The 25,399-nt window shown below is 41.9% G+C and overlaps 1 protein-coding gene across 2 annotated transcripts in view; it reads left to right on the forward strand.

Moving 5' to 3' along the window:
• Window positions 1-25,399, forward strand: part of sh3pxd2aa (SH3 and PX domains 2Aa) — a 117,593-nt gene that overhangs the window by 44,830 nt on the left and 47,364 nt on the right. Inside the window, exons 6-7 of one of the 2 annotated variants that reach the window (XM_046046772.1) lie at window positions 13,110-13,135; window positions 21,604-21,648. In XM_046046772.1, the coding sequence (XP_045902728.1) occupies window positions 13,110-13,135; window positions 21,604-21,648 (71 nt within the window). The remainder of the gene's footprint in view (window positions 1-13,109; window positions 13,136-21,603; window positions 21,649-25,399) is intronic. The other variant, XM_046046773.1, reaches the window with a different exon arrangement.

A 25,399-nucleotide genomic window follows, 5' to 3' on the forward strand; every position in this document is an offset into this window, starting at 1 on the left:
ATTGGCCACTTTAAAGGTAGAGTCATAGTGTTGTATTGTCTCCCTGAGTTGTTGTTGTGGTCAGTTTAGATGCAGGTCACTTGAGTGAAAACTAATATAAAGATGCAATCACATGTAGATAGAAAGTTTTTTTAACCAACCATCACCAGTGAGTTTAGATAGAATTACACATGTGATGAAAGAATTATCGTTTTTGTCCACAAAGAAATGCTTCCTGAATACATCTGTTATATATGGAGCACATAGAATATACTAAAGATGTTATGTACGTTATGAAGTGGAAGTAGCAGATTAAATCCAGAGATGGTGTAGCTGAGCAAACGTCTGCCTGACTAGGTGCTGTGCTTCAATCAGCTTCAGATGAAAAGGAGCCAGAACCTCTTCTTTCTTGCTGGCTTTAATGCAGTCAAAGAAGAACATACTCAGGGGGGGTGAATCGTTCACAAGACTGCTTAGTTCCAACCAGAGGACTTGACTTGTGTCAGGGCTAAATTGGATTCCTTGCTACCCATAATGCATCTGCTAAATGAAAATGAATCATGGGGGAGTGTGTTCAGGAATGAGATTGGCCATTGATTTAAAATCGTCATTTGAGAGTGAGTGTTAGAAGCGTGTGTGTTTTTTAATGTTTGCGTGCAAATACATGTGTGTCCTAGGTGCTGTGGAGGAAGAAAAGTGATTTGAAACCCTTAGAAGGATGGACTGCTGGAGAATAATATTAATCCACCAGGGTTTGGGTGTGTTTGGGTGTATTGGAGTGCGCGTCCTTTCAGCTCATCGATTATATCCTAGTGATCTGGTGTTAACTTCTTACCATACCATCTCCTCTGTTTGCTGTTATGTCTTCATGTGCGTGACTTTGTGTGTCGTTGAATGTCCTGGTCAACCTGAGTTATTTATTAAGTTACAACCAGCCTACATTACTACTATATATCTACTGCAGCCCTATGCCACCGGCAGTGTTGGGAGTAACGTGTTACAAAAGTACGCAATAACAGTAATGTACTGCTTTTTGCTGTAAAGCAGTAATTTAGCACATTACCAAAAAGTTGGTGATATAATACTTGTTACAATCTCAGTAACTTGCGTTTTAACCTGAAATTAAGATTCAAACCCGTGCGTAAATGCGCACAGCGTGTTTCTTAATGGGGAGACGATTCGTCCCATTTTACCCATCCCCTCCTCCCCCGCTATTAATCAGAAGGTTAATTTTTATGACAAAGACCCACCCCATCCATGGATTTAATTCTGCACATCACTAGAACCCACCTATGCAGCACATCTCACTATCAGAATAATAGGCCCATTAAATAGATAAATTAGTGTAAAGCATTACAATCCAGAGACACTAATATTGTAATATAACTAATTACTCTCAAATGACAGTAACTAGTAATCTATAATGGATTACATTTCTTGCCTCACTTATTTCATCCTCTCCTCTCCATTGTCCAGGAGATATGAAGCATCCCTCCCTCTCGCCTCCTCCGCCGCCAAGTCTTCCACCTCTCTCTTTCTCCTCCCAGTCATCTGTCTGTTCCAGTCCGTCTGCTGCGAGCAGGAGACAGGCGACAGACTCACTCAAGCTTAATGGATAAGATGCTCTATTCCCTTCACTATTAGGATCAATAGCACTCACTGGAGGCCGCACAGCACAGCACGAGCGGTGTGCAGCACCGGCGTCCGTGGGGTTAAACACAAACAAAGTGTGTCAGAGTGGTGAGGAGTCAGCCGAGCGTGAGGCCTGTGGGAGGTCTTGTGTGTGAGGTGTGTACATGTATGTGCTCTCATGTGTGACCGTATTTTCGATCCATCTCAAGCAGAGCAGTTATACAAGTCACGTAATTATATTTTAAAATGTTTGTGTTCATGGTGAAAGAAATACGGCGGCGGGAAAATAGCTGAGTTTTATAGCTCGTTGTGTGCAGCGTGTTTGTTGCTCTCCAGTTATTTCAGTGCACCTCCCTCCTCTGTCTGTGCTCTACAGTCTCTGCTCTATTGGATGCGGTGTCTGACTCACTCGTGTCCTTGCGCGCTTACTCACCGGGTGTTGTCAAGGTGGGGTCCGCCTTGGTACAGTAATAGCTCTCGGAAGGGCCAGACTGCACATGAGTGTGATGAATAGTGCAGGCCAGGACAGCTGTAGCTGCAACGGTGATGAAATTTGTCTACTGCATCACTTCCTGGAAAAAAGAGGAGGGTGATGAAGAGGAGGTGGGGGGAGGGTGAGCACCTCTGGTCAGAAACTGACCATCCCTCGATATCTCCGACAAGCTACAGAAGACATAAAAATGATCCATTGAGGAGGCAGCGGATGCAATATGTTAGCATTTAGGTTAAAGCGAGGGGTACAGTCTGACCTCAGTGCCATTTTTATGACCGGATCGAACTGCGATGTCTTTTTATACTCCCTCTATAAAATCTTATTAAAGAAGTCAAGCTTTGACAATAGCCAGCACCTCTCCTACTCTATTATGTAAGATTGAATTTTCAGACTATGATCCGATTAGAAAAGGGAACCATGAGCCCCGCTGCACAGCACAGGAATCAATCCCATCAATCAAAGCTCAGAAAACACACAGACCCTGAGCAGATCCCCGCCATCAGCCACAGTTTCCTCTCCCGCCTGCCTGTCTTTAAGAGCTGCGGAGCGCTGCAGCTCAGTGAGACTCCTGAGCTGATGTCACTCTTGTGCAATCAGTTGCTCCTTTTTTGAAGCCGAGCGCCCTTGATGTTTAATGTCTTCTGAATGGACCTTCAGCGGGAATGAATGAAAACAACAAAAACATGGATGTTTCGCAAAAGACTGATATCAAAAGGACGGACTTCATCCTAACAGCTTCATGACATTTTGATGTGACAAAACGGGTACTTTGCACACTTTCACACAGCTGTAGACATTTCAGGCACTTTCACACACATGGGAACTGCCCCGTGTAACTCCTCTACAGAGTCGCTTCTTTTTGGTGTTAGATCCTCGAGGTCAGTGGTTCCCACCATGTGGGTTTTGGATCAGTGGAAAGGTCATCACGAGTTGAACACAGGGGCAGAATATAAGAAAAACGAAAAAGAAGGCTGCAATGCTCCGCTATTTGTGGCAGTATTTTCATTTAGCTTAGTGTTTAGTCCCGTGTCATGTTGTCAGAGGTTGTGAGAAGTGTGCCCACACGAGATATGTAACTTTATAAAGGAGAGGGAAAAAGACAAAAAGCATAATATGACCTCTTTAAGATTTTAGAAGTCAGTTGATTCAGTAGATCCTAAGTGAAAGTTTTGAAGTGCAACGGTCCTAGAAGAGAGCTGAAGATGAAATCTTAGAAAAACAAATGCAAAGCACTTGACATCTTGGAGAAAGAAGATACGAACAAGTCGACAGATACAGGAACACAAGAGATAGAAATTTGTCGTGTGACATGACAACTTTTTTGTGTACCAGCTCTTTCTCATCTGCACCTCCCAGCTGCTGCTTTTCTCCAACATTTGAGTTGTTTTGTTTGTCCGAGTGACTGGACACACGTGAATAATTAATGTGGAACAGTGCCAACTTGATTGGTGAAATGAATCCACACAGTAAACTCTGCCTGGTAGTGTATTTAGTCACGTTGATGTGACTAAAATAGGTAGGTTAGAGAGTCATAATGCCACTTTCGGTTACTTTTTGATTAATTGCCTTGCTCTAAAAGAGACACTGTCCTATGAAACACAGAGGAAGTTTGGTACCAAAGACTCTATACCTTTGGAAGATACACACTTTTATTTGTCTATCGCAGATATCTGAAGCCTCACATCAGCTTTGGCCAAACATTGGAATGCATTTTTGCTCAGAACGAGGACTGTGGAGTTTGTCCCGCATCACTTAAACTGGAGTCACTATAGGAGGGGATCTCTTTCATGTCAAGTATAGACCAGGAAACCAGTAACCCTTTCATATGCACATATGGGCATTTGTGTGTTGTTTAAGAATAGGATAAACAATGTGAATCTAGTCTTTGAAAGATCACAAACAGAAAATGCTGGGAACCAATACTCAAGGTAATGCACTGCATTTGCGTCAAACTACTAACAGAAAAGTAAGAAATCTCAACTTTCTGCTCTCCAGTGACTCCACATGGTGGCGTCACTTCACAATACAAACAGCATACAAATGGATTTCTCTTCCCCCTCAGCTGCTGTATGCAGGTCAGCCGCTGGTCCAATCTTGTGTCCACTCAAAAACCTCCCCAAGGCTTCCTTTCATGTCTTTTTCTGTATTTCTTTCTGTATTTATATCCATTTTGGCACCCCACTCTTCCTGTGTGAGATCTATGTCCACCGGATGGAATTTCTTACTTGTCCAAACCCTCATAGACGCCCCTCCCTCCTATCTCCTTTCTGTTTTTTTGTGAGACATTTTTTTCTTCTCTTACTTTGCATCTTTCTCCCCATCTTGCATTTTTATTGAGTCAATTTGCATGAGACGTGGGCTGTGATTTGTTTTATCTCTCTGGGCCTGTGGTATAGCAATCATATAACTATCAGCCTAAGTGGCATTATCTGTCCTCTGCAGACCATAACGTTGACAAATTTCTCTATTAATATGCGCATGCCGCATTTTAGCCATGATGAAAATATTGGCCACTGTCCCCCATAGGCTACCGTAGTGTGAGACACGGGTGATATTATCATCATTCATCATGCCCCCTCACAACCCTCCCCATGAATAACAATAGGGATCGACCTTGGCTAGTGCCTGGAGGAGAGAGATGCTGCAAGATTATCAGATTATTACTGGGATAAGTCATGGGCTCGTGTGATTGGTCAGCTTTTGAGCTTCTCAACCGGGTGGCAGGGCTGAGGACAGATTTGGTATTTTTGGGCTAATTAGGAATAAGTGGGTGATTTGAGTTTGTGTTACTGAGTATTAGGCCTGTGTACAGCTCTGTCACTGTATATTTAAATCAGTGGTTCTCAAACTTTTTCTGTCACGCCCCCTTTCAGAAGTCAAAAAACGTTCATGCCCCCCCACCCTGGCTAATGTGGATTTCGGTTTTATCAATCATTAAGAATCAGAATCAAAAAGCTTTCTTGTCACTGACCGTAGTTCAACGAGATTTGAGTGCAACTCCCCTCAAAGTACAGTCAGTTAACATTGCAGGCGAGTGAAATCCACTATACATCCACCTCCGTGAGTTAAAGGAAGACTATGTAACTTGCATTTGAAAGATGAAATAACATTATTCCACTTACTGATGAAAGGTTGAATTCATAACTACTTCTACATAAAATGTCAGGAGTGTGTGAGGTGGTGAAGCAGGTTGGAGGACCCATTTGCAGGACACGTATAGTGCAGGTACAGTTCCAAAGGTTTCACACAGAAGGTGAGCACACTTACTACAGAGTGGCCGAATCCAAAATAACGGGCAGGGCAGGGCAGGGCAGGGCAGGGCAGGGCAGGGCAGGGCAGGGCAACAGAACATCACCAGACAGAGCGTCTACACGCAACAATGACCGGACAGGGAATGAACAGAAACACCAAACTTATATACACAGGGACTAACGAGCAGGGCGGGAGTAACACAGGTGAGAGGGATCAGGGTTAACGGGGCAGAGACAGAAGGAGAAAACAGAGAGACAAATATATATCAAAGTAAGAAGTAACAGATCAGACAAGAACAACAAACAACTTCAGACACCATCAGACATATCCCCACTAAACTAACACAGACTGAAGCTAAGTAAAACACTGAACTGGGAACTAAGACACCAAGAAGACAGACATGAGTGACAGACAGAGACGGACATGAGTGAAACCCAAAACACAACAGATTATATAACTGATACTGGACAGAACCCAAAACACTAAGACATGAACCGAGACACAGAACGAGGAGCTAAGGCACAGGACTGGGAACAAAGACATGGAACCAAAACAGACTAAATGCAGATACTGAACTGACAAAACAATAACTCAGAGAAACTCAGGACAGGATCGTGACATAAAATGACTTCTACGTACTACTGACCTATGGTGCACCCACACAAACAAAAAATATATTTAATGAACTGCATAAAATTAATTGTTCTTTTGTATTATCTTTTAAGTGTTATGACCTGGCTCAGAAGGCCACAACAAAAGGGAGACACACCATGGTAGAGGTTTAACAAAATATGTTTATTAAAACCAAATTTAACCAAAATAAGAGGTATTTCAAAATAGCTGGCCTCGACAGCAGCCTCCTGCAGAATTAGAAAACAGAGTTACAAATACTCTACAGGGCAATTAGCCCAGGTGACCAGAGTTATTGCAATCAGCTCTTCCTCTACAAGGAAGAGAGAGAGATAGCCTACACCCACACATGACCCCACAGGGCGTCACATAAGCTTTAGCAATATTGTTATTTGACATTCATGCCAATGAAGCAAAATTGAATTGAATTGAAATGCACCCTTGCTTGATTAGATAGACAGCCTTATTTGGTCTGGTATGACTAATAGCTTATGGTGGCTACTGTAAACTCTAGATAGATATTGCTGTGTACCGAGACAGTTTTGCTTGATGTAGCTACTTGTGCTACTATTTTCCTATAATGGTCACTTATAGCCACTGTTCTATTTATTTGATTGCCAGGAAACATGGGCAACAAATTCCACTCCCTCTGTCTTAGAGACTTAAACCATAGTTACTGCGAACATGTTATAGCTTAACAAATATAGCTTCCCTGTGGAATATACTACAAAAACAGAACAAACAAGCATCTTTATTAATGTACTTCAGCTATAAAAACTGCAACAAAAAAGGCTGTAGCCCAAATATGTAGGAGATAAAGGAGCACAGGCATCATGAGTCGATGATAAACTCTGAAGTAGCTGCTTTTGTTCTGGAAAGCTCAGGCAGGTTCTGTGGGCTTCAGGGGTGGAGAGAGGAGTGAGAGGGAGAGCCGGCTACAGAGAGGAGTCAAAACTGTCATCATTGAGATTTGAAAATAAGGACAATTTTGATAAATAAAAATACAATGTTAATTACATATTGTACTATATTACAAGTGTTATTATTACTTATAGTTACTACATTCATTATAATTTCATATGGTTTACCACCAGTATAAGCCTAATATAATTTCAGTAGGTTGTTTTTATTTATTTAATCCTTTTGCAAGAAGCACAGTCTACATCTTTTACATAGGCCTCCTGGATGGAAGAAGAAGACCTGAGAGTACGTCTGGGTGTGTTGATGTGAAGGAGGTCGGTGAGGTACAGAGCAGCGAGGCTGTGAACGGCCTTGAAGGCGAAGAGCAGAATCTTAAAATCAGTGTGGTATTTACCTGGGAGCCAGTGAAGCATGCACATAGCCCTGAGGGTCCATGGAACATACATTTTGTCGTCTGCCAAGGTCAGAGCAGATTGTCCACATACAGCCCCAAATTTATGACCGGGCAACTGCAGGCATGGACTGTATGCAGCGACTGAAAATCTGAAAAGGTCCAGATACCCAATTTAGTAATAAAATTGTGCACTTTCATGTTGTGTATATGCACCTCACAGTGGTAGGAAACTTGTGTGTTTATTTGCTTAATAATCCCTCAGCTGCCAAACCTTCTGTATATCTGCAACCTCCATGTTTCTCCGTGTGTAAAATAAGTGTGTCTGCACTTGTGTGTACGGGAGAGGGTTGAGGTTAATTGATTCCTTGAACCCCATCTGGAGTGTTAACGCCCACAGTGGGCTTTAGCCTTGTCAAAGCCATGAGGGCTAATAGACACGGGACGGCTGAGGCTAATTTGGGGCTCTTGGGGGGCTTAGAGTAGGTGGGCCTGTCGGCGGGAGGGTTAGAAAAAAACTCCTGAGTTCCAGATTTGGCGACGCAAAGCACAAACTGAGGTGTGGAGTCCAGGGACAAGACGAGGCAGAGAGAGAGAGATAGGCTAAGCAGATAACCTCGAGAAGTGTTTATTTACTGGTCCTGCAGGCTAGCCTAGCGGGGGGCCATTGAAAGTCATTAACTTGCAGCCGTTATGCTAATACTTGTAAACACATTGATTAGGCCTTTATCTGCCTACCCACTCACTCTGAATGAGTAAATCCATTGCCTTCATGGACCAGTTTTTAAGTGTCTTTTACAATTTGAAGCAACAAAACTTTTATATAAAGAGTGTAGTCAGAGTTTATGATTGTCCACAAACAAATCCAATACACTAGGCTTGCAAGGAAGCGTAACGGGATCCAAGCACCCAACGCTACTCAACCAAAATCTCAGTAAAACAGAGCGATAGGGAAGAACAGTAGTTTAATTTTATATCATTAAGACATGCTATTAAATATCTCAAATTCATTGGGGTTTTCTTTTTTCAAGCCAGATCTAAGCAATTTCATTCGGCAAGTTCAATCTCTTATGTCCCCGTCTGTGGACATAAACTGAGCAATAGCATCTACTGTTTAATCAGAGCTACAGCTTTTCTTTAAGAGGCTTAATTCAACTAACAACCTCATTTCTTTACCCCTTAAAAGCCAACATAATCCTAGTTCAGCAGCACTCCGATGTCCTATAGATACCAGTTGAGGAATAGGTGGTTAGACAGAATAAAAAACAAAAGGCATGATTTATTCATTTTCCTGTGTGGAATTGTGTCAATTTGAGGGACTGGCTGAAAAACAGATTCCTGAGTCTGCTGTATACATAATCATTCATGACCAAACAGTTAAAAATACCTTGTTTAACACTTCTGAAGTCAGCTGACCACTGAGCTGACCTGCCTGACCCTTTCCCCACATGGCCTGCCTCACTGTGCTAAATTTTGCCTTGACAATCAATGTCGAGAGCTCAATGCTCTGGAACTGATAAGACATGCATGGAAGCGCCCCTGTTTCATGGAGATGTAGTCAGTGAAGGCACCGTGACAAAATGTCAGTATGTGATGAAAAGTGGGATGAAATGTGTGCGAGTGTGTTTGTGTGTTGTTATGTATGCAACTAGCCCATCTGTTAGTATTTTTGTTCAGGATACACATACCTTTCTTTACTATGTCTGACAGATATACACACACACTAACAGATACATGGCATTTGGTTGCTTATTGCATACGTGAGACTGAGTGGCAGTAAAACATTGCTGCTGTCAAAATAACATCCATATTTCATGTCATGTGTTTGTGATGGTTTTGTCAACATCAACATCTGTGCGTGTAATAATCTGTCGCTACAAATAGTAGGGGCGGGGGGTCGATATTCACATAAGAACCGAGATTCTTCTTAGATTCTGATATCAAAAGATTCACACTTCAAAATTCTGAAACACAGGAAAAGAGGTGTAAGGCTTAAAGTAGTTAAATAGAACTAACTTGAAGGGTATTGATGTGAGCATGAACCTTTCTCACTTCACCAAAAGCAAATGACGTCAAGACTGTGAAATTGTTTTTCATACTGGAAGTATACTTAAAAAATACGCTAAAATGTGATGGCTGGAAAAATGGCCTTGAGATTCCAGTCGCATAAAACACCCTTTTCTCCACCACTGCAGTATGTATTCTTCACATCACCTTTCACCCCTCGCTTCCTCCTCTCCATACCTCTAGGAGATGTATAGGAAAAGAGGCGGTTGCTCAACCTTGGAGGGAAGAGTTGGATTTCAGCTTGAGGGATTCGGGTCACTGGATAGAGCCTGGACGCTGTGTTTCTGCTCGCCGTCCTCATCCTCTTACTCTGTCTCTCCACATTTTGCACTCACCTGCCCCTCTTTCCTACCATAATTCTTTGCAGATGCCTCCAAAACCATAGTTCGATAAGCCAAAAATAGCCACCTGCACTCCCACTGTCATGTCCTAATATAATGTTAAATGTTAGCTCCTTAGCTAACAAGCTAAACGTTTTTTACTTTGTTACAGAAATAATGTCTCTTCTTCATTTTGGTGCTATCGTAATTAGCTGCTAATTGCAAGTATGGCTAATGTGTCCTGAGCTGTTTTAGTGGGCTAATGCTTGGATGTCGTGCAGACATGTTGTTGTAAATCCCTTTGTGATTGCTTAATGCGAACAGCCACCCACACGCGATACAAGCTAACCTTTACTTTGACCTGCTTTCCATGACAACAGTAAAAGCACATGCTATTGATCCAGTCGTAAGGCACTTTATGTGTCAGGATTAACACAGGTATTCAACAGCTGGATCTCCTGTGACTGCATCTGATCATTTATTAAGAACAATTAACCCCAGAGAATCAAATGCAGCACAGTTTCAGTTTAGGCCTTCACTTGAAGACTGAAGGATTTGTGTACACATCTACAGTTGGACCAGAAACTGCTTATGTCCCTGCGTTTCTCTTGATTGGAACTTGTTTATAGAGCTTCGAGGTCATGTTTGCCTTTCAAACCATGCACAGCGTGAATAGCTTAACGGGGTCCCAGGGAATTTGCTGCAGCAAAGTACTTTTCATGCTGCTGCTGTTTTCCACCAAACACTGGCCCCTGTCCTCACCTCCTTGATAAGTTACAACCAGCCATTTCCAGGTCCCACTCTTACACCTATTGTATTGTCGCCCTGCATAGATCATTTACCCTTAGCTAATTCAATTAACCCAGCAGGCAACCAGCTTGCATATAAAACCTGTGTTTGCAGTTTGGCTGACGTAGGGCCAATCCGTTTACACATTACGTCAGTTGTACATTGGTTAACTGTCATGTATATATATGTTGAGCAGGTTTTCCCCCTTTTCTATTTGTTATTGTTGGTAAACAGGCCTCTAGCTTTAAAAAGAGCAAACAGTGCTGGCGTCAGAGTCTGCTAGTTGCTGTAAAGGCTGCTGCCAGAGACAGATGACCATGAATCTCTGCTGTCCTTTAAAGTCCTACAAAGGTGGACCAGGACAAAAACATCAACGATTGCTACAGGTTCTGTGCATAGTATTATTTTATGTTTGCAAATTAATTGAATTACCAGTAGTAGAGGAAATTAAAAGGATTTTTCTTATTAATGTAAGCTTCTATGACTGGGGAACCAATTCTGTGATGTTAATAAGCATGCAGTTTCTAAAATAATTCTTTGTTTTGTGACATGAAAGTAAGACTCACTTTGGAATTTAACTGAAGGTAGTAACTAATTTTAGACCTTAGCATCCATAATTTTTTTGACAGTGCATTTGAGCTGGCAAAAGATTGAGAGTGAGAGTCCCGTGCACATGGAAATGTGACATTACATGGAAATGCAAATATTCTGTTGCGCCTGAACAGAGGATATCAGCATCTTTTAACGCCACTATGGCAAGCCCAGAGTGAAAAGGGCAAGCATCCTGGCAGATATCCTGCCAACTCTGAGACGCGGTCAGTCCACAGCATACTTTCCACTCGGCTGTATAACTCATTGAAAGTCGTTGGCCATTGACTTGAATATTATCCATTCCCTATGTATTAGAGGCCGTGCGTCCAGCATGACTCAAGATGGATGGGATGAGGCGAGGGGTCAAGTCCCGCTCTCTCTGTGTCCCACTTTTGGTGACAATGAAGCATATTCTGGTTGCTAGCACACAGTGATCTTGGTGGAGAGGTTGGTATAAAGGCTTTATTCATCTGCTGTAGCCCGTCACAAAGAGACAAATACATCAGCTCACAGGGGAATGGATGAAGGGATAGAGAAAAAGAGAGCTAGGAAAAGCATAGTGAGGCTACTGACTACTGTCTGCTCTTCCACTGTCTTCTTGACGTGCACTTGTGTGCAATCATGTGCACGGCCAGCACATGTCGGTGTGTCTCTTTATTAGCTTGAATGCGGTGAGGAGGTTTTCATTAACCTCATGCAGTGAGAGGGCACTACCTTGACTGCCGGCTACGCTGCCCTGAGCTGTTTCTGCTCTCTGGGCACTGCAGTATAATCTTCCCGACCTATTTGCACTCTTTCATACCTTCCACGATAAGAGGCCCCTTATTAATGAAATGGGCTGTTTGACAAGGGCCAGCGAGGTCAACTGTCCCAATCAAGGATGCTCTTGCAACTGGGTAGTTGATCCTGAATCTTAGGGGAACATCCATGATCAATTACACACACCGCCTGTTTGTGGGCACACGGTCACTGACTTGACATCCACACCAATGTGCCTACACACACCTGCTTACCTCACACACCTCCGTCTGTAATCCCAAGATATACCGACAGTTGTCAGCTGCAATCTGGTACTCCTCTTGAAATGAGAGTCGTGTTGCTCATCCACAAAGCGCATCACCTTCTGGTCTCTGCATCCCTTGTTGCTGTGTGGGGGTTGATATTACCGCCTATGTGGTGTTTTTTTTTAAACCATAGGGGGGTATTTCACTTGGGAGAGAAGGTTCTAGTGGGATTTCACTACAGCATTTTGCTCTAGTTTTATTGCTCTGCCTGTGTCTGTTTTTCAAACTGAACTGCAGCAGGATGACATGGCAGAATTTGTGGTTAGGTGAGGTTTTGATTAGGCCTTGGGGAAACTGAAATGACACACTGATTCTGAGTAGCACAAGATAAATAAAATGATAGAAGGGAGGGAAAAAATATGTGTTCACCTGATCTTTCCATTCGTTTATCATTTCTAACCCAATGGCCACACTGCCTGAGTCCAAAAGTCACTATTGACAAGCACAGAAGCAGACACACGTCTAACCTCGCACACAAGCACACTCACAACGCTGTGTCACCCCCCACCTTCCCCCATAGCTTAGCCTTGTGGCATAATCCCATTAGAATCAATTAAGCAAGGCAACAAACTGATCCTGCTTCTTTCAAATGTGGGGAGAGGTCTCCTTCTTCTGTCTGACAGGACGATGGAGGGAAGGAGGGAGGGAGGAAGAGAAGGAGTATAGGAAGAGGATGGTGGTGCCGCTTTGGAGTCACATGACTAATTTGTGTCTGTTGCAGGGAGTACGGGCAGCTGTCCAAAGTCATCCCTCCCTCCCTCTCCATCCTTCACTCTGTCTCTCTCGCTCTCCCCCTCAAACACATGCATTTGTTAGCGTCCTAAAGCCCATTGCATTCATGTGTTTTTGCGTGAGTGCAGTTGCCAGATTTTGCCATTTAGGATTGTCAAATTCCATATGCGGTGACTGCATGTTTTTTTCTTGAACGAGCGGGAACTGCTGTCACTAACCATGTCCCTCTTCTGTTGCTTCTCCCTCAGGGACTATGGCTCGAAGCGCAAGTCGGGTAAGTCACCTGTTTTCCTTCACTATCCTTCACCAAAGCTAACTTCACCCTCCTTTCTCTTTCAACTTGTTGCTCTTAATTGAACACCTCTTTGAGCTCCAAGGGGCGGGGGGGGGGCATTATGCTGCATGGCGTATGACTCTTAAACTCTCCCTGTGACTTGTCTGTTGAGTGATGTCAATGTGTGGAAAAGAAATAGAGGGCTTGTTTACTTGTCCTGGTGTGGAACGCTGACTTACTGTCGTCTGGAGTGGTTTGAAAAAGCTGCCAAGCCCTCTACTTCTGGCCCTAGATTTGCCTTGCAGTCCAGGGTGGGGTTTCAGAATTGCCTGACAGTTTTCTGGGATGTCAAAATAGAGTCATTAACATATGTCCCGTTAAGAGAAAGCGTTATTCTCGGATGTGGCAGTCAGGACTTTTAAAGGATTGTTTGCTTTTTGAATGACACATGTCTAGTATTCTAAATAATAATTATAATAATGATTTTTCTTTATAAGAGATGCTTTTGAAGGTATGTGCTAGTTAGGGGACACCCTGAGACTTAAGAGGTAAACAAAAGCTGTAATATGATAATATTAATATGTGATTATTATTATTATTAATATTAATAATATGATAAAACACAGGCAGTACTGTGTGCAAATCAGTAGAATATTGAGTAAAAACATCCAATCATAGATCCGCTGCATCCAACATGTGAATTCAGTGGCACGGGCCATCAAGCCAATAACTGGCTTGTTTGACTGTAAGGCTATTCATCTATTCAGGCTTACTTTCAGGGATTCTTTGCCTCATTAGCCATCTTAGCAAATGTATGGCTTTTAGAGGGTATTAGCTACAGTATAGCTGCTTAACAAAAGCATTGGTACATGTGAGTCACTAATATATGCATCTTAGAACCCTGTGTTTTTAAGAGTAGGTAGACTGAGGGAATTCAGGGAAGTATCAGTCATACCTCTCATGAATTATTGATAAGGAAATGCAGGAAATGGCTTGTGGTTAATGGAGAATATGATTCTCTTGCTACAGATGCCTTAAAAGACTGCTTTGTCTTTATATATAAGTAGCTTAAAGGTTGTGTTTGGAACTGGAAATCTTTTGAGAGAGCTTTTGCTAATGAGAAGGGGTACAGCAATGCAAAAAGTAGCTTATATGTTGTGTCTAATGGTCGACCGATTTTTCAATGGCCAATGCTGATATTTAGAGAGCAACAGCTTGGAAACAGCTTGTTTGGATGGAGTTTTTATTAATGAATGAAATAGATGCATAGTACAATCTAAGATACATGATTATCTTAGCCAGTAACGTGTTGTTTTAGATGAAATGTTAATGGATGAAATAGAAAAATACTTTGGCTTCTGCTGTAGATTTCAGAACATGACTGGTGTTTAAGTGAGAGGGGGGTAAAGTTTGTCAGAAGTGACGTCATTCAACTGCATTATTCTCCAACAGTATAACAATATATATTTAATGTCAGCCAGTAATGGTTTTAAATTAGATCTGCTGTCATTAAGAATGATATATTGGCCTCGTGAGTGCAGGTTTTGGCCGATCCAGATTAATATAAAATCGGCCAGATACCGATTAATTGACCGACCAATGAATCGGTCTATCACTAGTTACATCCCTTTGATTTTTAGCTCATTCATAAACCTTTTGAATAAATGTCAAGGTGACTTCTTTCAAGTAAACCACTCTTGAAATTAATTGTGAGTTTAGTTTTGAACTAAAAGCACAGGCACCCTGTGACCCTCTTGCAAGGAATCGGTTTTGTTGTATCCCCAGAGGGAGCTTACTACCAATTCAATTACATCCACATTCCTTAAAGTGGAAGCTGATTGCTGCTGCAGATAAGCCAGCTTGTGGTTTTTCTCTACATCCCCACAGTCTAGCGCATTATGCTTTGAAACAGCTGGCTTTCATACCCTTTGTGTCAGCAACCTAAGTCTTTGGGATGTTGCCCAGTTGGATGCCACTCTACTGACCCAGTGATCTCTGCTACGACCTGAAGTAACATTATGTCAGTCAGCGTTGCAAGAGGGTGTCTGAATGTCTATTTTTAGTTACTGAACGTCTGCAATATTTTTGTGAGTGGAAAGTGAAGGAACACTATCCCCTAATGAAGGGGAAGTGCCACATGCCCTCTGCACCCGATCTCTCCTATAATTTGATTCTTGCAAACAAATGGCACAAGGGGGAGAATGGAAGTGGCATCATGAACCAATTAAAATAAACTTATCAGTATTTTTTATATACATGCAGAGGTGGTGAATGACATAAAGTAGATCACACCCTATCGCTATCCTAAAGGACAGGGCGTATTTGTGGTGTTTTCTTTGTGCTGCTGCTCTCACTGTAAACCCCTGAGATGCTTCTGAAGGCTTTGTGTTGAGAGAGGGTTTAGTAACCACCGTTCACTTTTCACTGAAAACAGAGTATCCACTCATTGTGGTTGTTCCTGCTCATTTGCTACCGTATGATCATAACATTTAGGGTAGAGTAAATCTTTTTCCTTTCAATGTTCGCTGTTGTTTAAACTGTGTCGACCTATGTGGATGTGTGTGTGAGAGTGTGTGGAGGTTTGTTTGTTTTATATGTTCATAAACACAAATCTAAAATAACAATTTGTTGAGTTATATGATGCAACTTTTTCTTAGCAATCAACACAGTGCTCAGTGACTGTGTGCAGCTTCTTGAGAAGTTGTCGACCGATGGCCAATGCCAATATTTAGACAAGAACAAAACAAAGTCATGTGTAATTCTATTATTCCATGCATAGTACAATCTAAGATACATGATTATCTTAGCCAGGAACGTGTTGTTTTAGATGAAATGGTAATGGATGAAATAGAGACATACATTGGGTTCTGCTGTAGATTTCAGAACATGACTGGTGTTTAAGGGAGAGTCGGGGAAAGTTTTTCAGAAGTAACCTCATTCAACTGCATTATTCTCTACAGTATATATTTAACTCTAGCCAGTAATGGTTTTAGATCAGATCTGTTAGGAAAAATGTGTTAACACTTAGAAAAGACTAAGGCTGAGGAAATTTAGGGCTGACATGATGCCGATTTGTTAAATTTATGAATTGATGCTTTGTCAGGTCTGACAGCACGACAACTTTTAAAATATTTCTTTTCTGAATGGAGTTCGGATCGATCAGGGCAACAACAATAGCTGGAATCAAGTAACAGACACATATTTTCCGAACGTAGTTCAACTTCTTCGCTTTCTTTTCTCCAAGTAATGTCCAGTTTTGTCCCTTTTTTAATATAAATATGAAGTAGTATCACAGAGCTCTGGGTGCCCACTGATCCTAACAACAACAGTGAATTGGAAACCCACGGTAGCTCGCTGCTGAGAAGCGCGAGTGAAGATAAATCAATGTTTTAATTCCAAAGAATAAAGTCAAAAGTTAATTTAATAAAAGCGGTCAACTCTGAGCTCCTGCCGTGGGTAAACGGCGTAGTTGTCGGAGCATAATCCAGTCCCAACTACGGATGTTTACTTGTCCAACAGCTACTGCGCTGCCTCCGATCTCTCTCTTCCAGTGCTCAGCAGCTCTCCGTCGGCCAGTGCATAGGCTATCGCGACACAGCGTCATGCGACTTTCTTGCTCGAGTTGAAAATTTTCAGCAGCCGGCAGCACCCCCTCCGCACTGCCTGACAGGAAAACCCTTTTCTCTGCATCTTTGCATTGACTTTGTATGTAATCGCAAACCCTCACTTTTGGTCTGAAAGCATCATTAGAGGTGCTGGCATAGTTGTAAACTTGAGAAAAAGCCAGACTAGCTGTTTACCCCTGTTTTCAGGCTTTATGCTAAGCTGCCGCTTCTGCCCCTAGCTCCATACTTAATGAACACACAACAGTGATAAACATCTTCTCTTCTGTCAGAAAGAAAGCAAATAAGTGTCCAAAATGTTGAGCTGTTGCTTAAAGTTACTTTGAGTGTTTCGTTTGTTTTGTTTGGCCGTTTTTTCCACAATGACTATTGCTGCTTTCAACATGCCGTTCTTCTGTTCATTCCAAACAAATTGTTGTTGTCGTTGCTGGAAGCATAAACGTATCGCTTCCACTGTGCCAGAGCACTTTTCTCAAGCAACAGAGGATGTTTTGAACAGCACATGTACACTGGGTATTTGTTGACTCACCATTGTGTAATATCAAGCTGGCAAAAAAGAGTAGCAAAGTGGAAGACAGCGGCCCCCAGTTGAGGGTGTCCTGATGGCTTAACCAACCAGAAAACATTTGAAAGTGTATTTTAAATCATTCCACCTAATGATTCAAATGAAAGAAAGAAATGAAACAGAACACTAATTCATCTTACCTCAACTCTGCGGGGGACATATCATATCAGGCGTGTTTTTGTTTTCTAAAACATGGGGTCAGGTCAGGTCCAGGGAGTTTCAGGGGCCCGTGGCTCTGCACTCTTCCCCTGATCTGCAGAGTGCAGACGGCGCTTGCGTTCCTCCATGTGAGGGCCAGATTCAGAGGGAACGGAGGAGGGTGCTGTTTGGGCTGCAGAGGCCTCAGGGTTGAGACAGGCGCTACTTTGTTTACGTGGCACAGTGGATAAGATTTCAGTCAGATGCTGGAATGGCCAGTCGTATTTACTTGGAGGAGGGAGGAGGGCTGTATCTTCATGTCAATGTGTGTGTATGTCAGGGTTTTTACAAGTTAAGGTTTAGTGGACAGGGGCAGTTTGTGTGTGTACATATCTGTTAAGCTGTCTGTGCTAATTAGGATCTTAGAGCCGGGCTGTGGTTTGTACCATCAGGAGTTCCTCAGTCAATAGACACATTTATATGACACTTACACCCTCCATTACCTGCCGTGCAGAACCTGTGAGAATAAAATCCTTCTCTATGTTGACCTTAACACATTTAACATCACACTGAGCACTTAATTGCAGCAATAATAACGTCAGCACACTCTTATCTCATCAGTGTTGAAGACACAGTAAAGTATGTATTGATTTAGGCTGAAAAATGATAATTGTCTATCACAGCTTTATAGCTTTAAAGCCTTGTGGCTCAGCAAATGCAGGATGACAGAGCAGTAAGAGTTCTTCCCTGGGGAGTAATGGTGTTGTGTCTGCGTGGCTCGGCTTCCTTTAAATCTAAAGGAGGCGACGTTTAAAACAAAAACCTGTGCGTGAGGCGAGCCAGAGGAAAGAGTGAAGCACAGAGCAGGAGAACAGGAAGAAGAGAGAGTTCGGACGGCCCAGAAGTGGCAGCGCTCGCCGTGGACCAGATGTGGCCTGTGATGTGATTTGACCTCACCCTGAAGCGAGCACCCACACCGTGTCACACTCTCCCAGCTTGGATCGGGAAGCGTTCGTCATTGCTAACGGCTGTTTTTTTGCTAGCTTTGTGTCACGTCACACAAATGTTATTTGTCCCGCCAACGTTTGTGTGTCTCAGAGTCAGGGCTGAATTGTTTCCTCTCTGCTGGCCTCTCCACTTCTTGCTAAACATTGCGTCAATACTAGTTAGCGTCTGCCTGTGGTTTGACATTGTTAGCGCTGGTGTCACTCTCGGCTGCTGTGCTTTTTCACAAGTGTCGAATCAATATTGGTTAGCTGTAATTTGTTATTGGTCGCCTTTGTCTTGGTTCTTTGGGATGTCAACGATAGAGTCATTAACGTATGATTCTTGTTTGTCAGTTAATCAAATTACAAAGCATTCCCTCAAAATACTTACTATGTGTGCTCAATAATTTGTTCTCTCAAATGAGGAATTTATACACTTGAATTACAAAAACAATATTTGACATATAAAGATACTTTATGTTGTAGCTGTTTGGTGATTAACATTTTTTATTAAGGCAGCAATACCATGTTACGCACATAGGATATATACAGACCACACAGTTGTGGGTAGTTGTGCACTCAAGGGATAGGATATACTGTTAGCCAGCATTGTTTTTAGGGCAGACTGGGTTGGAACCAAAGTCTAAATATGTTTTTTTTTCTCGCTGCAATGAGCCCTGCTAAGCCTAGTCTACGCTGATTGAGAGTAAGGGATTGCTGTGAATCATCATTCAGAAGGCAGAGGCAGGTTGGACGTTAGTTTCCAGTAGCAACTACACTGTAGAAAATACATCATTCCAGAAAACACACCCAAAATGTGTGAATTGTTGTGCCAAGTGCTTGTTCTTGGGAGTGTGTGCTGTTAGGGCTTGAGAGATGTTTCATTTAAAAAAAACTTATTTGATATATATGATATATATATAAACTAAATTAAATGCCCTGTGTATTAATCTGAAATGTATGAGTTGATGTGCAAGGTTTTTGGAGGCCCTAATTCTATACTATATGGTTCTAAACCAAAGTCCATTTCCCACACCCTTTCTGCTGCTAGTTCTTTAAAGTGATGCTGATGTAAAGAATCATAAATGCGAGTTACACTCCCTCTAGAGCTTTGTGCGAGTCCAACCCATTTCTCCATGGGGGGCTCTGGCACTGAGTGACTCCAGGGTACACCATAAGCCTTCGCAGATCTCAGCCTCAGATGTTGTAGCTGTTAAACACACTGTATTTTCTTAAATTGACTAGAGATAGTGAAGGTAGATAGGTGCCTTACACAAGAGACGTGGTTGGGGGCAAATTAAATAATCTGAGATCGGGATGTCGGCATTTTAAGGCTTGAAAAAGAATTTAAGGGAACAAACCAGGCTGCGTCTACCAGGCTTCATAGGGAGTTGACACACTCCTTGTTGGTGGGGTGGGGGTTGGGGGCTAGTTGTCTAGTATTAATCCCCTCCAATCCAAACCTATAAATAAGGACTTCAGAGAAGCCATTTTCACCCTCCCTGGGCCCTCAGTCGCGGGGGAATTTAGACATTTGGGGATCCAGAATTCTAGGAAAATTATCGACAGCAGCAAAGGGAGAGAGAAAACACTCCTGGTTCTGCTGGTGTGTTGCGTCATCGCTCAAACCTGAAAGGAATTAAGCATCCGTATGTATGTGTGTGTATTTGTTTAGAGGGGGAGTGATTTACCCTGGAGAAAACCAGAGTGGAGAGGAGGGTTAACTTTAATCAGATGTTGACCGCTACAGTGACAGCAGCCGGGTGGGTAATAATAATCACTGAAGGGAGTTAGCGAGTGGGGTTTGACCCTGGCTGACCTGGGATGAGCCCGTATCCCTCCCTCTGGGGCCAACATCAATCCAGCAAGGCTCCTGAGGCTCTGGTGGATAGCGAGAGGGGATTTGGCTTTTATTATCTCACGTGAGTCAACGGAGAGGAGCTGCCGGCTTCACAGCAGGGGCAGCACTCGTCAGGAAAACGTGTACTTATCAAATGATGAGTTCACTATTTAGGAACCCGCACTATTTTCAGATTGATGACAATTTGCGATGGCTTTTGAATGTTTCATGGACCGTAGAGCGATAAAACGAGATGTACTTGTTAAAGCCATAAACCAAGGAAGATATTTTTGAGGTTTTTTTTTTTAAACTACCAGTTAGTTAGCCTGCTTCCAGGCCCCTGATTCACTGCCCACATCTCAGGGTTTTTCAGCAACTAAAATAGCTCTGCTGATGCGCCCATTGATGGCAGTTTCTCCTAATTCTAGAAACAGTCAAAGCTGTTGTGAGTCTAGTTAAGACACGTCTTTGATTATTGTAAAAAACGGCTGGCTACATAACTGCTCCTACCAAGGTTAGTAAACACCTAGAGGAGAAAACAATTAAAACCATTGTTAATCAAAATGATGTGTCGATTAAAAGCAAAGGAAATCCAAGATAAGTAGGACTGGATAATATGTAAACAATATTGCACAAGAGGGTGTGCTTTACTGTCATTATTTGTACGACAGGGATGTGGTTACAACTAAATGAAATATTTAATGAGAATGTGTTCACATTGTGGAGAAATTCACTCTTGAAATACATTTTTTTTTGCTAGTGTTATCTCTGTCTCCATGGAAAAACATGGGGTCTGACTAATAACTGGAAAACAATCAGTCACGTTAATAGACTCCCATGTAATAAAACCTACTTTACTACTCCAGGAGTTAGGTCTAGTTGAACTACTTGTCGAATGGTTGTATATTTTTAATATGCCAAGAGTTTTGGTACTGTTACCAAACCAATACTTTCCTTTATTTGGGGAACATAAACATGCTTTAGTCCTTTTTTAAAATTTACAAAATATGTCAAACTGCTCATAAAATACAGGATAAAGGGGGGGGGGGGGTGTTGGGTGAGGCGAAAGGGGATCATGGAAGTGGAGTGGAATGAGTGTCATGCAGTCTAAAGGAGGGAGGGTAAACTTAAGCTGAACAACATAGCTTTGTGTGTCAGACCCAGATGAGGGGTATTTGCAGTAATTTATCTCTGCCACTTTGTATTTCGCGTTCACTAGGTGTGATAAAGGTGTGCTTTGCCATACTGTTGCTTCTGCATGCTGTCAAACTGAATAATCTCTCTCTGCTTCTCTTCTTCCTTCTCTTCGTCTGCAGTATGGATGTACGGCTTTACAGACAGCCCGAGGAAAGAGGCCTCAGGTAGCCTTGTGCGTCTCTGTCAACATGTTGAATATGCATGCGCTACTGTGCTTGTGTGAGAGAGACGTGCCAGCTGCATCCCTTTTGGTTTTCAGTTTACTTCTTTTCAGACTAGAGCTTTCTCTCGACATCTGCTTTGCATGCGCTGTCATCAGCCTCTCCTTCCACCCATCTGCTCAAATTCACCCTCTCTTCCTCTGCAGTCTGTCCATCCATCTTTGCAGACCTGGTTGTCCAACGTTACAGCTGGGCAAAGTGCCAGGGCCAGAACATGGACCTTAGGTGAAGCGTCTTAGACTGAAATGAGGTGTCAAGTCGGGTTCTTTACATTTGTCTGCAAAATAGATCACTACTGTGACCTCAATCAACTTTGGGTGTATGGGTGTATAGGACTAATGAGCCGAGAGAGAAGAAGAGGAATCAAAATGGTCTCTATTGCAAATAAACATTCCAGGAAAGAACATGTTTTTCTTGCAAATATAAATGTACATTTTGACACAAATACAATCACAGATTTGCCCATCTGGTGAACATTTAGTCAGTGTTCTTTGAGACATTCAACTTTAATTGAGGCATTGGTGGGGAAATATATGTTGTTTCCTTCCATTAGAACTATCACTGTGTCAGTACGAGTTAGGAACAACAAAGACAAAGCCCCCTTCGAACAGGCTTAGTCACACAAAAAACACATCATATTTCTTGCAGACGCGAAGGTTCAGAACTCTCTAATTTCCCTAATTTCAACATGAAATCTTGTGCAATAAAAAATATTGCAATGTTGAAGGCAGAATGTAACAGGTCTCAACAAGGCGTAGTTGCTATTACAACAGCATAAAGCTTTTAAATAGCTGGATATGTGCTGCTTTATTACCTCAGGCTGACTTTGATTGCTCCCTGCACATACGTACATTCTCTGCAATATGTTGCTTTATTTTGCCTCCCGGGAGAATGCGAAAGAAGAAAGACTGAGATGAATGCCCAGCCTCACCCAGTGGGGAAGTGAGGTTACGAGCATTCCCTGGAGTTCCCCGCCTGTTTATTTGAGGAACAACATGTAGAGATGCTTAATTGTGTTTTAAGCACTGCGTCAAAGCTTTAGCCTACTTCTTATTCCCCCATGTATGAGTGAACTGCAACATGTTTCACTCTCATAAAAACACAATACAAGGCCACTGTGAACACTCACTATTTACAGTAGATGTGAGCTGCACAGTTAACACTAGGCTTATTCTAGTGATGATTGATTCTTCTAAGCTAGAAAGATCTTCTCCTAGATCTTCAAGGACAGTGTCTATCTATCATCTAACATGCTGGATATGCACAGCTTAACTCTTATAATACAATTTATGTTCAAGGTCTAATCCCATTTACAAAATGACAAAGACGCTGACAACAGAGAATTCACCATCTCAGATGGAAAGATTTGCTGACAAAGAATGACACTTACTTTTCTTTTCAGCCTCAGTAATTAGCCAGTGATTATTTATTTGCTCATCACAGACTCCACATGATTTCTGTATTGTGTCATTGCTGGGGCTGACATGCCTTTTCCCTTCACGCATGATGATGTATGATGTGTAGTATATTTTCTTAACATTACATTAAATGACAGCGTTCAGTACCAGTCCACTCAAAGTTGGTGGATGGTTGTGTAAATGCATTCTTGTCTGACACCTTGTCACACATTTTGTCCTCTAGACCCCAAAAATCTAAAAAAATCTATGACGTACTTACAGTGTTGGGAGTAACGTGTATTTCAGTAATGTATTGGATTTGCTATAACGCGGCTCCTCCTAACAAGACGTAGCTCCCCTGATGGATCATATGTAAATTGATTTCTATAGGCTGTGTGTTTTTGCTTTAATGAATTACTTTCATGATTAGAGAGGCTGCTGTCAGTCCATCCTGACCGATCCTGTTGGAGTGTTGGGGATTCAAATAATGAATGACGTTATGCTGCTGTACCACGTGTGTAAATGCGCACAGCGTCTTTCTTAATGGGGAGACGATTCATCCTATTTCACCCCTCGCTCCACGCACTATTAATCAGCAGGTTATGGCAAAGACCCACCTGATCTGCGGATAAACCTATACAGCACATCTTACTATCAGAATAATGCTCCCATTAAACAGCAGTGAAAAGTAACGCAAAAGTAGTGTAAAGAATTACAATTAAGAGACAGTAATATTGCAATAAAACTAATTACTCTCAAATGACAGTAACTAGCAATCTATAATGTATCACAGTTTGGAAGTAACTTGCCCAACACTGCGTATGTAGTGGGACACCAACCCCAAACTGTTAGTCATCGTCACATTGTCCAGCATGTATGCATGAGCAACTGAATGAAGGCAGTCTAGGTAAGCCTTGTTTTTAGCCCTGCTGATTGCCAGGAATGCCTTTTGCTATGTCTTAATGCATATTGTGATATTGGGAGTATTGCTGAAAAGATGAAAGTCTACGCTTTACAATAGCACCAGTCAATAAAATAGGTTTTTCAAAAATTGTGAATCACAAACAGCCCCAACAACTAATTTTTTGCGAAAAAAAAACAACTAAATAAATAAATTTTAATAAATTTTAAGGATTTAAGGGTCCTCAAATTACTTCAAAGAGGGAGGAGTATATTCTTCTCAAAATAGCTTATTAGAGGGTCCCATGTTTTGTAAAATGTTATGGTTGATCCCCTGAGAAAATATTTAATTTTTTCAGTTTTTAGAAACATCATTAGGTCACTAAGCCATGATGACATAGTTGGTGGATTGTGTGATTTCCACTCTAGGAGAATTCTTCTTCTAGCTATTAATGTGACAAAAGCCAGGGCATTCTCTTTATTTTTAGCTATTTGGAGGTCGTCACCTCTGACTCCAAACAGAGCGATTATTGTGTTAAGGTGAATTCTTAATTTAAAAGCTGAGCTTTAAAATCTCAACAACTGGACTACAACTGGACTTGAGGAGAATTGCGATGATGAGAATTCTGACTTCATTGTAATCAGCACAGCAAGCGATGTTGACCTGGATGATTTGGCTTCCACTGCACACCAGTCTGTATGTGGAGACTGAAACCAATAAACGACTTTTTGTAAATTTGCTGCCCAATAATAATTTAACAAATTCGGGAGAGCCAATCCTCCATCCCTTTTTGGTCTCTCAAGAAGCTCTCTACGTATCCTTGGTTTTTTGCCAACCCAAATAAAGGAAGACAGCAGCCTATTAGCTGACTGAAAAAAGGATTTTGGCAGAAAAATTGGGAGACTCAATACGGTAATCTGGATAGCACATTCATTTTAACACAATTGATTTTACCAGCTAGAGACAAATATATAACACTCCAACGTTGGAAGTCAGATTCAAGTTTTTTAAGTATGGGACTGTAATTTGCTTTAAACAGACCAGTGTATGAGTGTATTAATTCCCAAGTATTTAAAACCAGATTTTGATATGCAAAAGGGCAGGTCTGTATCCATGATCTGATCTGCCATATGGTTTATAGGGAAGCATATACTTTCAGAAAAGTTTAGTTTATAACCTGAAAAGACCCCGTAGTCTTATAAATATCTTCACAATCTGAGAGGCACACAACAGCGGATTAGTTATATATAATAATAAATCATCAGCATATAAAGAAACTTTGTACTCAACATTCATTCTTTTAATACCACTAATAGAGTGTGAAGTTCTGAATACTGATGATAGTGGCTCTATAGCTAAAATAAATAGCAAAGGGCTAAGGGGACAACCTTGCCGT

The sequence above is a fragment of the Micropterus dolomieu genome, linkage group LG04, assembly GCF_021292245.1.
Source record: "Micropterus dolomieu isolate WLL.071019.BEF.003 ecotype Adirondacks linkage group LG04, ASM2129224v1, whole genome shotgun sequence".
Classification (NCBI taxonomy): domain Eukaryota; kingdom Metazoa; phylum Chordata; class Actinopteri; order Centrarchiformes; family Centrarchidae; genus Micropterus; species Micropterus dolomieu.